The 17,628-nt window shown below is 37.8% G+C and overlaps 1 protein-coding gene across 7 annotated transcripts in view; it reads right to left on the bottom strand.

The window, feature by feature from the left end:
• atp11a (ATPase phospholipid transporting 11A) overlaps nucleotides 1-17,628 on the bottom strand; it is a 93,317-nt gene that overhangs the window by 49,083 nt on the left and 26,606 nt on the right. For all 7 annotated transcript variants that reach the window (XM_073861294.1, XM_073861299.1, XM_073861306.1 and 4 more), the window contains exons 2-9: nucleotides 6,836-6,958; nucleotides 5,374-5,463; nucleotides 4,894-4,974; nucleotides 4,602-4,709; nucleotides 3,532-3,660; nucleotides 2,440-2,543; nucleotides 2,226-2,276; nucleotides 595-653 (exon numbers count right to left, since the gene is read on the bottom strand). In XM_073861294.1, coding sequence (XP_073717395.1) covers nucleotides 595-653; nucleotides 2,226-2,276; nucleotides 2,440-2,543; nucleotides 3,532-3,660; nucleotides 4,602-4,709; nucleotides 4,894-4,974; nucleotides 5,374-5,463; nucleotides 6,836-6,958 — 745 coding nt within the window. The remainder of the gene's footprint in view (nucleotides 1-594; nucleotides 654-2,225; nucleotides 2,277-2,439; nucleotides 2,544-3,531; nucleotides 3,661-4,601; nucleotides 4,710-4,893; nucleotides 4,975-5,373; nucleotides 5,464-6,835; nucleotides 6,959-17,628) is intronic.

Here is a 17,628-nt window from a genome sequence, read left to right as displayed (position 1 = left end):
TCTCTCTTTCACATCTCACAAGCCTCAGTGATTCATTTAATTAGATTGGGAAGAGATTGACAGAATGACTCAATCAGCAACTCTCTTTCTCTGACTTTCCTACTTAAAAAAAATCTCTCCCATCATAAAGTTTTGTGTCTGGTTAAAGCTGTGGTTCTCAAACTGGGGGTAGGGCCTTCTTGGGGGACATGGGATAGTGCCAGGGGTCCCAGTTATATGACATTTGGTAAAATACACTCATTTATTATAAATTCTGTGTAATTAAACTTCTTAAAATTAAGGCTACTAAACAAAAACACTACATTGTATCATTGTATATGCTTTGTTTAATTCAAATTCTAGGTTTGAGATTGTTTTATGTCATACATTTCCTTTGGGGGGCACCCTGCCCAAGGGGGGCACACACCAAAAAGTTTGAGAACCACTGGGTTAAAGTCACGTATCTATCATCTCATCATTTACATTTGACAGTGTCGATTTCACTCTGATGGTGTTTACATATGTATGTATTCCTAGCATGTCATTTTGGATCGAAGTGGCAGTACTGTAAATGTAAAAAAATGACGAGTAAACATGTAGTATATTTACCGTATATGCATTCAGTGTTTTTCAGTGTTGCCCCACGGAGAAGTAGGTTCTCAGAACCCAGAGGTCTAAAACAATCAAATTGCATACAGCATTTCAATCAATGAATTTACAAAAAGATGTGAACATGGTTTAAATAATTAAAAACTTTTTTTAATTTTCAGGTAAAATATGAACTTTTGAAACCCAGATTTTGAATGTATAAATGAAAAGCTCAGATGCAAAAGCCGCTAAACGGCACCTCTGTCAAAAATGTGATAACGGTATCGATCTAATGCCTTCGGCACGTATTATATGTCAAACAAAAAACTTTGCTTCAAATTTACTTAATCCCGTCCTCAAGCCATTCAGAAATATAACTTTGTAATCAGAATCCACTAAACGCCACGTCAATTTCTTGGCAGAATTTGCTAAACGCCACGTCGCCTTTGTGTACTTGTCCTCTAAGTGAACGAAAGATGAATTAGATGAATGATGACGTGCAAAATGATCGTGGATCACATTAAAACTTGTGTCCTCTATGAGTGATTGAACCTGAATAAAACCCGCATGAGGCATTTACATGGATCACAGCGCCCCCTAATGTGTGGTTGTTTCTTCATTTTAACACTTCGACTTTCATCATTTTTTGCAATGTTTCTAGTTGCATCTTTAGTGTTTTTGCAATTGTTTACTATGTTTAAGTGGAAGTTTTTGTCAAAAAAGCTTGTATGCACTTAGGGGGGAGTGTACACCAAAGGGTTTAAAAACGCCAAACGGTTGCTGACTGTGAGCGCTTGCCAGTATTGTTTTTTTTTTATTGCTTTGTTGCTTGATGCTTCTGCTTTGCTTATCAGTCGTTAAATGATGCGCCGGTTGGTTGTTGTGATATCTGTCCCGGAACTCCTCCACTGTGATTGGACAGCCAAGTGAGAAGTGACATTGTCGAGCTGAGCAAAGTTGAACATTTTTTTATTCTAAGGGGGCGTGCACAATAAAGCTTTTAATAAAGCGTTTATGGCAGTTGCAGGCGCCTTTTTTAAATGAATTTCTATGGGCAGTGAGCGTTATGCGTACAGTTTATGCCCACCGAACGTTTTGCGTATTTTGCCGCCTGCTGCAGCAAATGTTTTTGAAGAAGCGTTGAGAGCGGAAAAGCGTCCAACGTCATTCACGTGTTTGTTTGGAACAAGCAGACTGCAGTCACTCACTCTCTCCTGCGTGTTTGTGCACTTCTCAGCCTCGATCAAGGTCCGAGCAAGCGGCCTCTTTTTAAAGTTTCTGCTAATATGATAGTTAACAGCAAAAGAGCGCTCACGCTTCAATATTTGATTGACAAGACAGCTGACTCAGTGGTTGCCTAGCAATATAAAAAGCCGTGTCGCACTGACCAAAAAAAGGCATTTCAGCGTCCCTTGCGTTTCCGAGCATTTAAAATGTGTTTGGTGTGATTAGTCCCTTAGGGGGTTTTGCATCTGAACTCTTATAGCTGTAAATATTTTACACATAACATCCAAAAATACTGCACTGCAAGAAACACTGAAAGTAATGCTGGATTGGTAGAGATCCGTTCTTTGAAGGTGACAAATTGTCTCATCTGCATTCAATCTTTCACACACTGCTCCTTTAATTAAGAGTCAATTTCCTGAGTATAGATTTACCTCGCGATGGGCTCATCTCGATTCAAATAAATATTGATGCGTCCCACAAATCTACAGCGGGAAGGAAGAAAAGACAAGAAAAGAGAAATGAATGTCTAGTCAGGGCTCAATGTCACACAATTCCGCTCCGGGCTGGAGTATATGTGTGTGTGTGTAAAAAGATTGTGTGTGCGTGTGTGTACTGTTGATATTTGTACGTATGTGTGTAACTCACCTGTAGAGGTCCGGCTGGGGTTGTTCACATTCTATTGTAGCATGCAGTGTGTCGACCTCCTCCGCTGTGTTGAATGCCTTTGTGTCCTGAACTGCATAATAGGTCTTTGTGTTGAAAAGAAAAGACAAGAAGGAATTTGCCATTCCAAGGTCAGAAACTCTCTCTTGCAGACACAAACTTCTGCCATATGCACATGGACTTCAATGTAAGTCGTTGTGGTAAAATGTTAATACAAATAACGGACGGCCCCCTGCTTATGCAAGACGCTCAAAACATTTATTTACGACGCCACTAATGTATTATAACGTACTGTATCATAAGCTACTCAGTGGTTTTGCTTTACGTCACAGGTTAAAGGGACACTCCACTTTTTTTGAAAATATGCTCATTTTCCAGCTCCCCTAGAGTTAAATATTTGATTTTAACCGTTTTGGAATCCATTCAGCCGATCTCCAGGTCTGGCACTAGCACTTTTAGCATAGCTTAGCCCAATCCATTGAATCTGATTAGACCATTAGCATTGCATTAAAAATAACCAAAGACTTTCGATATTTTTCTTATTTAAAACGTCACTCTTCTGTAGTTACATTCATTAAGACCGACAGAAAATTAAAAGTTGCAATTTTCTAGGCCGATATGGCTAGGAACTATACTCTCATTCTGGCATAATAATCAATGACTTTGCTGCTGTAACATGGCTGCAGGAGGCGCAATGATATTACACAGTGCCCGAAAATAGTGCCCTGCTATTGAAAGTAACCAAGGGGACTATTTTCGGCTGCTGCGTAATATCATTGCGCGTTGCTAATGGTCTAATCAGATTCAATGGATTGTGCTAAGCTATGCTAAAAGTGGTACCCGGAGATCAGCTGAATGGATTTCAAAACGGTAAAAATCAAATATTTAACTCTAGGGGAGCTGGAAAATGAGCCTATTTTCAAAAAAGTGGAGTGTCCCTGTAAAAACTGAATAGATTCATCAAACGTATCCCTAATTACAGGTAATAACCTCATTGAGCACTCAAATAGCACCAGATCAAAAATATTGCTCATCTTAAAAGACCCGGCCACTTTCTAGAAATAAACCAATCACCTTATGGCTGGACTCTCCATCTAAGCTGGCTGTCGTGACGAAGCATGTCCCATCCTCTCTACTGGAGGAGAGAAGTATGAGATCACACGGAAATGTCTCGTTCTCTTTCACCTGGACGATATCACCCACCTAAAGGGTCAAAAGCATAAAAAAAAACAAATTGAAACACGTCTTTGTGCTTATGCCTTAATCTTTCACACACTCATGAGTCTATATAAATCCTAATCAGAATAAGCTCTTTCGCTGGCCCTGAGCATTGCGTAACGGATCACAGATGCTGACCAGATTATCAGCAGGGAAAGCTGCACTGCAAAAAAAATGTTGAACATTTTTCTTATACACTAAATTCAAGAAAAATGTAAGAAAAATTTGCTTACCCCATTGGCAGATTTTTTTGCTTGTATTATGCACAAAATCACTTAAATTTGATATTTTTGGTCTAAAAACTAGACGTATTTTTTGGGTCGTTTTGCTCTTCAAGAAAAAGCATCTTAATTTAAATTTTTTTTTAGATATTTTTACTGAAAACAAGACAAAAATACTAAGAATTTTTTTCTTGAAAATCATTTGTTGCAGTGTGTAATTTTAGATATTGATGCAAATTCACTTTTTATCATCTAGGGTCTTTATTTCAAACGGTTTCTGTTGCATCAGTCCCTCTTTTTCTCTTCCTTCCCTTTAATAATAACAAATTTTATTGCATGAAAACTTGATGCAGACTGAATGAATCTATAATGAAGAACTGTGAGAAAGCAACTGTTAGACAATTATACACAAGGCATTGTGGGTAATGTGGGCGCACTCTGTCAGTCTGATTGTTGACATGCCAACATGCTGCTTCCAAACAGCAATCAGGCTGTGTAAGCACAAGCTGGTTAGCAGTTTTTAGGTTTTCAGAGAGGGATTTGTGTGGTAAAACAATATTGTTGTATGTTCTATGCCAATTTATTTCTCTTTTCACTGTATGCAAATCCTTTGAGACATTTAAAGAACACTAACTTTGCAGTTTCAACAGTGTGAAATTCAGATAACAGGAATGATTGACAGCCGCTGATTTCTTGGTTACGCACCCGTAGCTTTTGACTCTGTTTGCGTACAACTTTGCCATGCTGGATGACGTGGACTGGACATTGATTTATAGAGTTGTCCGCTTTGTGCCTGATCCAGTCCTCATAGCCCTGCAGACAGGAAGAACGGACAGGGAAATGAGCAAAACATCAATTGGTAGAGCACTGCATTAGCAGCACAATAGTCACGGGTTCGATTCCCGGGAAACATGCATAGTTTGAATGCATTGTGAAAATGCATAACGCAAATGTATAAGAGCTATATAATAATCAGAGAGTAAAATATCTTCCTCACCTGTTTGATGGCTGTGACCGTGATGACAAAGAATAGAGGAAGGCCGCTGGTCGTAGGACTGGTTGGCGTGTCAATGATCAGCTACAGAGACGGCGAGAGGGGAAACATCACATATCAGACCGTCACAGAAAGGGCAGCTCATGCTAAAGTCCCATAAGTCAGTGGTTCTCAAACTTTTTCCGCATGCGGCCCCCTTGTATACGGTGCATTCCTTCGCGGCCCCCCCAAAGAAAATTTATGACAAAAAATTGTAAAATGTAACATTTTAATTAAACAAAACATATAAACATATTAAGTTATACAAAGTAGTGCTGTTGGTTAGTAGCCTTATTTTTTTAGGTTTAATTACACAGAATTCATTATAAATTAATGTATTTTATAAAATGTCATAAAATTGGGGCCCCCTTGGCACCATCTCGCGGCCCCCCTGGGGCCCCGGCCCCCAGTTTGAGAATCACTGCCATAAGTCACACCACCTACCTGCACTAGAAAGATGATCAGGAAGTAAAAATTGGCGATTCTTCTGAACTGCTCGAACAGATTCTTCGGTATAAAATTCCAAAAAGTATACTGTGGACAGAATCACAGACACCAGCTTAAATAAAATGCAGCAATTCATGGGGGAAATTTTGCAAACAACATAAGAAGAGTTTCTTAAATGAAATTTCCCAGATATTTGAAATGCGGTCAAATATTTTTGACTATGAAACTGAGTACACTTTAAAAAATGATCCAATTAAAATGAAAAACATCTACCAGATAAGAGATAAAACAAAATAAAGTAAAAAACAGAAAGTGAAGTGAAGCGAAGCAACGCAAAATAAAATAAAATTTTAGAACATTTTTGTTAAAATGACTTGTATATCCAAGTTAATTATACTTAAAAATTTAAGTGCAAGTTTTTTTTATTACAGTGTATATTCAGAATTTTTAAAGTACAAAAAAAAAAAAAATTATTTAACAAAATTCGTGAGGAGCATGGTCATGTTATCCAACCAAATAACGCGAAGAGGTCTCTATATTATTCTATAAGCTCGGAGCTCTCCCCTTGGACAGCAGCCAAATATGCTTTATCTTATTAACCTATTAATTACATGTTAATGCGAACTCATGAATAAAATAAAATAAAATAAAATAAAATAAAATAAAATAAAATAAAATAAAATAAAATAAAATAAAATAAAATAAATAAAATAAAATAAAATAAAATAAAATAAAATAAAATAAAATAAAATAAAATAAAATAAAATAAAATAAAATAGAACTGAAATAAAAAGAAATGACAAATAAAATAAAAATAAAATAAAAGTTTAAAAAATGTTTTTTTCCAGACAGGGTTTAGATTAATCCAGGACTAGACCTTTAACATTTTTACAAACATACCTTATAGAAAACAATACTTGTGTGTGTCTTGAGGCAAAACAATGGCACTTAAATATTTTTAAGATATGTCAGTGAAAGCTGTGTTTAGTTAAGACAGATCAAAAGCATTTTAGTCTAGGACTAAAAAAAACACCCCATAATAAAATATATAAACCACCCCATAATATAATGTTATCACATAAACGTTAAAGGCGGGGTGATCTCTGAAAGCCAATGTTGATATTTGAAATCACCTAAACAAACAAACCCCTACCACAATAGAATCTGGATCTTCTTTTGATAGACCCACCCCTCACATACCCAACCCAGGCAACAATGTCGTTTAGTAGACACGCCCCTTACTGCTGATTGGCTACAAGTGTGTTTTGGTATTATGCCCGACTTCCTTTTCCAAAGTGTTTTTTTTAATCATGCACCCCGCCTTTAACAAAGACGTATAAACAGTCACATAAGCCCTTCAGTTTAATAAAAGATCACCCGATATATCCTGATCACTGAATCTGGGTTTATTTTGCAATAATAGTGATCATTCTGATATTTGCTTTGGAGCACATCTAACCTTCGAGGAGACAATTCTGTTGTCAGGAAACCTCTGTGGAATGTACGCTTCGGTTCCCGGTGGAGGTTCTTTTTGTCCGATATAAACCGTCCGGCTGTCCACCCAATCCTCCTCTCCGGTGCACTGAAACAGAGAGACAGACAACATGGATTATTCATTTATTCATAAATATTCATACATCATTCATCCATGCAACTGCTTTCTGCAGTGTGGTCTGGCTGCTTGACTTGAGTTTACAGGTCAGATCAGCCCGCTAGAGAAAACAAACGTGTGTTACAGACGAAGCGGCCTGGGATGAAAGTATTCATTTTAGTCTGTTGATACAGAAATAGAGAACAAAGAGAACAGATATAGAACGTATGGTTCTGGTCATGCTTGGTTTGGCTCTCAAAGACAGAGGGAACATCGTTTTGCAACAAAAAAGAGAGAGAGCGTGAGAAAGAGGATAATAAAGATACAGAATACACTCAAATAATTTAATATAGATTACTGAGGACTTTATCTGAGGAAAATAAATGGTGCAAAACTTGCCACTGCAATGCTAGCGTGTTGGAGTTGGTTGCTAAGGTCTTCTGAGTGCTATTTCTAATTATTGTTGAGCAGTTGCTGGGGTGTTAATGGTGGTTGAAAGGTGTTTGCTTAAGGGCTTATATTTGCTTACTGTATAATATTCTGGTCCCTAGATATGGTTTGACTCCTTTAAACCTTCATAGCCATTTCAATAAACTTACGGTATTAAATGCTGTGCGGTATTAACAACAAATGCCATATGTGGTCGTATGATACACATTGCGCTATTCAATATGCAATATGATATTTCTTTTTCTAAAATCATTTTAAATTGCATAAAAATATAAAATTATATAACCAACATATGTTTCATATTTATGGGAAAAGAAAGCATTACAACAACTTCTGAAAGTGAACAGCCGTGTCTTACCGTTGAATAAAACATATATATATGTGTGTGTGTGTATATACATAAAAACACACATATCCCAACTTAATCGCTTATTTATTGCAAACAACTGCTATATGTATTTCGCGAAATGCACATATGCAATTTCACCACTATTTTGCGCAGTCATAATTTAAAGGTGTAATGTGTTTTAGCGTCATCTGGCGGTATCTCAATTTCAAAATGCAATGAGAAGCTACGGCAGCTGCCCCAGGACAAACATGTCATCATCTGAGACAACTTAGGGACGAAACACTCTCTGTTTGTCCATTTAGGGCTACTGTAGAAACATAATGGCGACTTCCATGTAAAGGGACCTACGGTGTATGTAGATAAAAAGTTACCTACCAAAATTCAATACTTGAAGCTTAAATCTTGTCTGGGAAACTGCCCCAAGGAGTCTTAAGGGGGTCGCACACTGGGCGAGAAGCTCTGTGTCGCACCCCGTTGAGTCATGTGGAGGTTTTGCACACCGGATGTGCACATTAAATAGCGCAAGCTTAGTCAGACAGAGTCTACTTTAAGATGCAAAATATGCGTTAGCAGCCTATGGTAATCGTTAACGATTTGGGACAAATATGATGTCATTTAATGTTAAACTATGTGAGTGGCGCCGCAGGGATTTGAGGCCAGAGTCACAGCGGACAGCAGCCGCCAGACGTCGCTGGTGTGTACATTCATAAAAAATTATGTGTTCTTTTTTTTCAGATTGATGGCGTGACGCGGCACTTCTCGTCCGGTGTGCGACCCCCTTTAGGCTTGTCCAAATCCTCAAACCAAAGAACAAGCCATATTAATAGTGATATGTGCTACCTGTATCGTAGATCTTTTGGCTCTTATCCGTAAAACCTTCGTTTTTATTTTTAACTATGTTAACTAAAAGCAAAGACCAAAAAACTATGTGGCATCAAACCCAACATTGTGAAATATTAATCCTTACAGATTTCTCGTTATTCATACTTTGCATAACAATTCATACTTTATTCTGAACCATCTGTTCTCCCTGCCACTGATGATTTCACACCAGCATTATACTAGTCAATGCTGGACTATAAAGCTGATCCTGGATCAGTATAAGGCAGGTTACATTCCAACACTACACGTAAACTGTCTGCTATTGGTGTTAGTAGATGTGATTGGCTGCTGCCTTGCCCCGCCCCCTCTCTTTCAGGGTGGGATTAAATCCTGTCGAGCCTCTTAAGCTCTTACATAAGATGAGAAATATGAGCTATTACCACTTTTTAAAAAACTACTGTATCGTACAGCTTGCAAGAGAACATGATGTATTTTATTCCATCAAGGGGTTAATGGCTTTTGATGCTTTTGTTTATGGCTTTTTTACATTTGCCTTATATGCAAAGCAATTTGAGGTTGAAATTCTCTAGGAATCAAAGCAATGACCTTGCCCATGCTAGCGCCATTCTCTACCCATTGAGCTACATACACGCTAAGGGACGGATGTCTTTGGGAACATAAATCAAACACCAAATAAACCAAATCTCTGGACTCGACAAGCTTGTGGTTGAGCTCGTGTGAGCTGTGGTTGATAGAATTTTTTTAGGTCTGTCAAAAGCTTAATCACGATTAATCGGATACAAAATAAAAGTTTGTTTTGCATAATATATTTGTTTTGTTTTATACATATATACATAAACACATGCACGCACGCACGCACACACACACACACACACACACATACATGTATAAATTTAAAAAACATTTTTATTTATTTATTTATTTATTTATTTATTTATTTATTTATTTATTAGGGCCGGGACTCTATAAAAAAGTAATTTAATTAATTACAGGCTTTGTAATTAATTAATCGAAATGAATCACATTTTAATCGCATATAAATATTTCACCTGAGAACATTGAGAAGTAATTTTTTCACATGGATTTTTAGTATACCATGAATAATGAATGAATACATAAGCTTAAGCAACAAAATATTGTTTATTTTTGTTCAACCAAGTCGTTGTACTCGGAGTCGGGCTAATGTCCACGCTAGCTGCTATATGTTTTGCATTGAGATGATACTTGAGGCTCGATGTGCTGTGGTGACATGCGCATTCCTTGTTGCATAGCTTGCACACAGTCATGCTCTTAGCGACGCTTACATCCGTTAATTTTTTATTAAAAAATTTCCCATCCACGGCACCAACCAAAGCGATCTCATCAGCTTCTTCGTTCATGTTCACTGTGGTTTGTTGTTGTCTGAAGTCATGAATGCTAGTTGGTGCTTCAGTATAATCGGTCCGCCGAAACTCATCCAATGGGAAATGTTCCGCGGTGCAAAAATAAGTGCGATTAAAATGCATTAAAAATGTTTAACGCGTTATTTTTTGTGTAATTAATTAATCTTAATTAACGTGTTAAAGTCCCGGCCCTATTATTTATACATCATATAAAATATATTCAAATCTAAATAAATCTAAATATATACATGTAAATTATTTTTTTTAAATACATACATGCATGTGTGTATTTATATATACAAAATAATTACACACAGTGCATACACATATATTATGCAAAAAAACTTTTATTTTGTATGCGATTAATCGTGATTAATCTTTAGATTTTTTTTTATAAATCACACAGGGTGACATCACGTACCATATAGCAACGTCAAAGATGTCGCATTTGAATCACCTTGTTCATCCTGGCAAATCCTAGAGACTCACAGGAAGTGAGTTTGAAGTTTCTGACTCATGTTTCACTTTGTGTGAATGGATGTGTGAGTGATTCTGACCTTGTTGAGCGAGTTCAGACACCATCAAACACTACACACATCACCAAAGACTTTCAGCTAAACTTAGTCAAAAAGAAAAAAATCCAATGATGAATCTAACTAAAGAAATTTCTAGCAAATTTCCTGGCAAATTCACAAAAAAAGAACTAGGTAAATACACTTTGGTTATAACCTGAGTACATAAAGTATACACTGTATTATGGTAATGGAATGGATCACGCTGAAAATGTGTTACCAAAAATCCTAAAAATAGATTTTATTTAATTTATAAATAATATAATTTGTTACTTGGACATGTTTCAGTGAGCCTAAAAGCATAGCATCCCAGACTCCAGAAACTTTATATTTTACATAGATAATTAATATAGAGCCAAAGGTTCAATACGCTCAGCATTCGTCTTCTTATGTCCTCTCATCTGTGCTAATGGACTCTCTGCATTTGTGTTTGCTGTGTTTGTGAGGGTGGTGTTAGCAGACGGCACTGAGCAGCTGGTGAGAGGCTCAATGAGCCCCCATAATCGTACCTAATCCATCCTAAAACACACACTCACAGCAGACAGAGCAACACTTGTATCACCTGATGAAGCCACATAAACCTGAGCGCTACCCACAGGTAGTGCACATCTCTATCATGTGCTAGACCATGATATGTTCGTTTTAACTAAAAAGTATATCATTTAGGTTTTTCCTAAAAGCGCAAACATTATAGAGTTATCAAGACATTGTTTTATTTGTATGAGGATCTACCTGGCAACACCGGCTTAACCAATAGGGTACGTTTAAGGAGGGGCTACCTGCAGACCAATTGCAGACAGGATGGGTTTCTAAAAAGGTCATTCGTTTGGCGTTTCCTTTGTGGTGATCAAATACATAGGCTACTGTACTTACAATTTGAATAAACTGAGAAATCAGACCAAAATGTTTTGTAAGCAGATGGGACAACAGTTTGAGATGGCAGTATAGATACTAGTCAAAGGAATTATATTACATCCGTCCCGTGCCTCAGTTCCTCAGGCATAACTCGGGTTACCCAACCGCACACATAAACAGTTTGACGTCAACTGACTGAGTAAACAACATAAATTCTTCTGCCCTGAAGTGAACAGCACTGATTCAGAATCAGCTATCATTAAAGGATCACATATTTGAGGATGTGAGAGGAAATATTGATCCTAGCTCAGCTTTTTTACATTTAGGAGATTTCACATCTACTTCACAACATTTTCTAGCGAAATTCATTGCAAACATATGTAATGCCAAAGTATGTATGGTATCTATTGTAGCTCGATGACAATTAGTGTCATTTGACACTGGGTGTGACAGTGAGGACAGGCGCGGTGTGACATCTTGACTACTAAACTGCATTACTTCATGCGACATCAAATCAACTAATCCATTTCTCAAAGTTTTTACCAAGTACACATTAAGCATAATTGAAAGCAAAACCTATTTTAGGGGTCCTGTTATGCTTTTTTGCATTTACAGTTTCCATTCAATCTGCTGCATCTTCTACTTTTTTATTATTTGATGTGGGTTTATATTGATAAGGCAATACTGACTCTATTGTTATGCACTGACCACCATATTGGAACCATATTGGGTCCAATGCAATACGTTAACCACTAGTGTTGCCAAGTCTGCGGTCACTTTAAAACTGGTGACGTGGATTGCTTTTACTGTGGGTTAAACGTTGAAGCCAAAGTTTTGTTTATCGGCTGGCAATATTAAGGGCGGAGTCCACGATGTTTGAAAAACGCTTTGGAAAAGGAGATGGGCCGACTACCAAAACACACTTATAGCCAATCAGCAGTAAGGAGCGTGTCTACTAACCGACATCCTTGCCGGGTTGCGTATGTGTGGGACGGGTCTATCAACAGAAGGTCCAGATTTTATTGGGGTAGGGGCGTGTTTGTTTAGGTGATTTCAAATATCAACATTGGGTTTCAAACATCGTGGACTCCGCCTTTAAGGAAAGATTATTTTATTTTTTTCAAACAAATTGTGAGTATTTGGTATAAATATGGTCTTTATGCTAGATTTTAATTAGCCATTAGGTTGGTTTCGTTTTGCAAATCTGGCAACCCTGGAATATTAAGTTCATATTAAGTTCAATATTAAGTTTCATCGGGCGCACATGCGGTGACGCGATAAGCGTCTGGTCCGAACTTTAATTCCGGTTTCTTTTTGTTTAATGTTCTGACTAGTTGCTGAAACTGAACTCTTAAACAAATACCTTGTCGAAAATAACACATTTTTTGGGTTTCTATGTAATCTACATGTTGTTTATTTTGCTTGTTATATAAATAAACTACTTTTTTAAACTACAAACTAAAAGGACTTTGTTGTTATTTATTCTTCGCAGAGTTTACCGGAGGTTTTGTGATGACCACGAAAGTTGCGTGTTTATGTTGTTACTGCTGAAACCGTCTATACAAAAACATCAAAGCGATTTTTTTTGCAGTTTAAGTTAAATCACTCCTCAACTTGGCCCATCCTTGTTCTTAACCTCAAGCGGAAGGATTGCACTGCAAATATTTTCGACCTGACGTGAGGGCTTCTAGTGGACCAATCACAGCACTTCCGGATGCGATGTTAAATTTAAGCCGGGGTGCATGTTAGGCTACGCATAGCCTACGGCGTAGCCACGGCATAAATGACACTTAACTAGGAAAACCGCATACGCCATTCAGTTAAAAACATAAGACATACAATCGTAGTTTTATTCTTACCTTAAAATATACCAGTTGCTTTTCTGTAATAATAATAATAATAATAATTATCTATGACGTATGCGGTCGACAAATACGACTTCCGGAGGACGAACCCGAAATCCTGGCCGGGACGCGTCCGGGAAGAATGGCACGTATGATCACCCTACTTTTACAAAGTCCTGATTTTGTTTTTGGGGTTTACTAGAATGTTTTTTAAAAAGTTTTAGATTATTGCAGCACCTTTTTTCCTAGTTAAGTGTCATTTATAGTCATGTGTAAGTTCTATGCCATGGCTACGCCGTAGGCTGTGCGTAGCCTGACATGCACCTATAGTAACCCTATGTAAAAGGGCATAATAGGACTTTGAAAATGATGCTTATTCTACAACGAGGATTCAGGAAATTTCCCACCTCAATCTAGAATTAATGTCGGGAACTCCAGCTGATCTCTTTAAACTCTTTTAATGTTATTAAACACTTGAAATGTTTTGATGTTACTAAACACTTTTGATATTACTTCATTCAGAAGTTGAAATTTTCCAATCGGCACAGCTATCGTGAATGTTAGCCACAAACTAGCGAGGATGACTGACAGAGTGGGCTGGACTGAGTTTCCTTGAAATGTGAACTGTGACTGCAAACATGACCTGCATCATAATTACCAACCATATTTCATTATTTTTAACACATGCACACACATCTTTCATTGATGTCAACACATGCATACATAATAGATGCTTCAGTCCACTGAAGTGGCATGGGCTAAAAATAACTCATCATGATCCCTGTAACTTAACACACCGCTGCTCAACAGAATGTCATTTTTGAAACATGGTAAAAAAGATAAAAAATGCAAAACCGAAACTCGTTTTAGATTTAAACATTTATGGCACTCGCTTCCAAACTGACATATGAAGTGTTTAATGCATTTGGAGATGCGTTAGCATTTATAATAGATAGCATAGTGAATAAGATAACTCAAGCTGTCATCAGCTCACATGTAGGTCAATGTTAAAGGACTCTTGTTTAAGAAAGTGCCAGAGGGGTCACACACCAGACAGACAGATAGATAGATGGATAGATTGATAGATGGATGGATTGATAGACGAATGGATGAATTGATAGAAGGATGGATTGATAGACGGATGGTTGAAGTGATAGACGGATGGATTGATAGATGAATAGATCGGTAGGTAGGTGGAAAGAAAGATGGGTAGGTAGGTGGAAAGAAAGATGTGTAGGTAGGTGGAAAGAAAGATGGGTAGGTAGGTGGAAAGAAAGATGGGTAGGTAGGTAGGTAGGTGGAAACGTAGGTAGGTAGGTATGTGGAAACGTAGGTAGGTAGTAGGTGGAAACATAGGTAGGTAGGTAGGTGGAAAGATATGTAGGTAGGTAGGTAGGTGGAAAGATAGGTAGGTAGGTAGGTGGAAAGATAGGTAGGTAGGTAGGTAGGTGGAAAGATAGGTAGGTAGGTAGGTAGGTGGAAAGATAGGTATGTAGGTAGGTGGAAAGATAGGTAGGTAGGTAGGTAGGTGGAAAGATAGGTGGGTAGGTGGAAAGATAGGTGGGTAGGTGGAAAGATAGGTGGGTAGGTGGAAAGATAGGTGGGTAGGTGGAAAGATAGGTGGTAGGTTTGATAGATAGATAGATTGATTGATTGATATATAGATTGATAGATGGATTCTTAGATGAATAGATCGGTAGGTAGGTAGGTGGAAAGAAAGAAAGATGTGTAGGTAGGTGGAAAGAAAGATGTGTAGGTAGGTGGAAAGAAAGATGGGTAGGTAGGTGGAAAGAAAGATGAGTAGGTATGTGGAAAGAAAGATGGGTAGGTAGGTGGAAAGAAAGATGGGTAGGTAGGTAGGTGGAAACGTAGGTAGGTAGGTAGAAACGTAGGTAGGTAGGTAGAAACGTAGGTAGGTAGGTAGGTGGAAAGGTAGGTAGGTAGGTAGGTGGAAAGATAGGTAGGTAGGTAGGTAGGTGGAAAGATAGGTGGGTAGGTGGAAAGATAGGTGGGTAGGTGGAAAGATAGTTGGTAGGTTTGATAGATTGATTGATAGATAGATTGATAGATTGATAGATGGATTCATAGATGAATAGATCGGTAGGTGGAAAGAAAGAAAGATGGGAAGGTAGGTGGAAAGAAAGATGGGTAGGTAGGTGGAAAGAAAGATGGGTAGGGTAGGTGGAAAGAAAAATGGGTAGGTAGGTGGGTAGGTGGAAAGATAGGTAGGTGGGAAGGTGGAAAGATAGGTAGGTGGGTAGGTGGAAAGATAGGTGGGTAGGTGGAAAGATAGTTGGTAGGTTTGATAGATTGATTGATTGATTGATAGATTGATAGATGGATTCATAGATGAATAGATCGGTAGGTAGGTAGGTAGGTAGGTGGAAAGAAAGAAAGATGGGTAGGATAGGTGGAAAGAAAGATGGGTAGGTAGGTGGGTACTGTAGGTGGAAAGATAGATGGGTAGGTAGGTGGGTAGGTGGAAAGATAGGTAGGTGGGTAGGTGGAAAGATAGGTGGGTAGGTGGAAAGATAGGTGGGAAGATAGGTTGGTGGGTATGATAGATTGATAGATAGATTGATAGATGGATTGATATATGGGTAGGTAGGTAGGTTGAAAGAAAGATGGGTAGGTAGGTGGATAGATGGGTGGGTAGGTTTGATAGACTGATAGATAGATTGATAGATGGATTGATAGATGGGTAGGCAGGTAGGTTGAAAGAAAGATAGGAAGGTAGGTGGGTAGATGGGTAGGTAGGTGGATAGATGGGTAGGTTGGTGGATAGTTGGCTAGGTAGGTGTATAGATGGGTAGGTAAGAAGGTAGGTAGGTAGGTGGATTGATTGATCCAGACAGTCACATGTTCACACTCATCTAAAGTTGATCTAGATCATGTGGACTCAACCATTTTTTGATTCTTCTTTACTTCTCCATCTCTTTCAGTGCAGGTGTTTCAATGAACCATTTACAACCTGGAAAACGAGTGAAACCAGTAAACCCTGGCCTCATGCCCGAAAATTTCTCTGTGCTATTGTTTGGAAATACAGTATGGGTGTGGGCTATCCATCCAATTTTTCAGCTGTTTCCACTCTGAAGAAGACAAAGTTACTAGAGACAAGAAGCGGCTTGTTTGTAAGGGACAAACATCGCCAATTTTCTCTTCTAGATATGACTGAGTGAGAGAACATTTGTTTGCATTTAAAATGATCTGTAGGAGGACTCTAATCCCCCTTCCCTGTTTTCCTTTCATACTCCTTCTGTAAGGAGGCAAAAAGCAACCTGTTGTCTTAAGCGAATGCCAGGAATAAACACCCACACAAATGTGCCTGGTAGCCTTTTCAGTCAACATATACACACTCAGCAGCTTTTTCTTTCACACACACACATCCGCTCCTCAGAGGAAAACATGCCCTTTTAGGAAAATAACAGTGTAAAGACCTTTTGATGCTTGTAACTGGCCGGTGTGGAGGAGGGAAAACTGGTTTAAGTGCTAAATGAATGTAACTGCACACTTAATGCTCTGTTGACACATTAAAACCTTTCTAATTCAAACCTCCAGTTTATGGCAAAATAAAACTCAAACAGAGTGGAAAATGGTGATGTTTACAAAAGAGCCCTGGCATATAAACCACTTGTTTTTTTCATGACATTAAATGCGGTGTAGATCTGAAAATCAATAACACCCTGGTTCATCTCATTTAAACTTTGACAAGTCATTCAAGGAAACACCAAAAACATTTAGGAGAAAAATAGTGTAGCATTTCTGGCCGTACAAAATGAGAAGCTCTGATGACAAAAATAACCTTTCGAAACAAAATACAGCTGTGAGAAACATTTTGCATATTCACTTCTCAAGGGCCTCAAATAGAAGTTAGGAAAGCAGAAGTGGGACACACCATTGCAAAATTACAGAGACAACAACACATTATAAACATCTGTACAAACTCTTCTCAAAATGAATTTTTTAATATTCATTTATGGGAAGCTCTGAGAGCAGGAGATGCAGACAGCTGGTGAATCATCTTATCTTTAAAGGATTAACTTTAAGACTAAGACGAATGGTGATCCACTTATAGAAACTGGTTGTCCAATGACAACATCAAGCGAGGAGTGAGAGTTGAAAAAAGCTAGGAAAAAGAGAGTTCTCACCAGTCAAAAAAGTTTAAATGAATTTTCAATTCAAGTTGGTTCACTGCAAAAAATAACTTTCTTATTTAGTATTTTTGTCTTATTTTCAGTACAAATATCTAAAAATTCTTAAATAAAGATGCTTTTCTTGATGAGCAAAATGACCTAAGAAAATAAGTCTAGTTTTTTTTTACACAAAAATATACAATTTAAGTAAATTTGTGCTTAAAACAAGCAAA

The sequence above is a fragment of the Misgurnus anguillicaudatus genome, chromosome 3 (genome assembly GCF_027580225.2).
Source record: "Misgurnus anguillicaudatus chromosome 3, ASM2758022v2, whole genome shotgun sequence".
In the NCBI taxonomy this organism is placed as follows: Eukaryota; Metazoa; Chordata; class Actinopteri; order Cypriniformes; family Cobitidae; genus Misgurnus; species Misgurnus anguillicaudatus.
The sequence above is the reverse complement of the archived record's forward strand: the minus strand, read 5'-3'. Positions and strand labels throughout refer to the sequence as shown.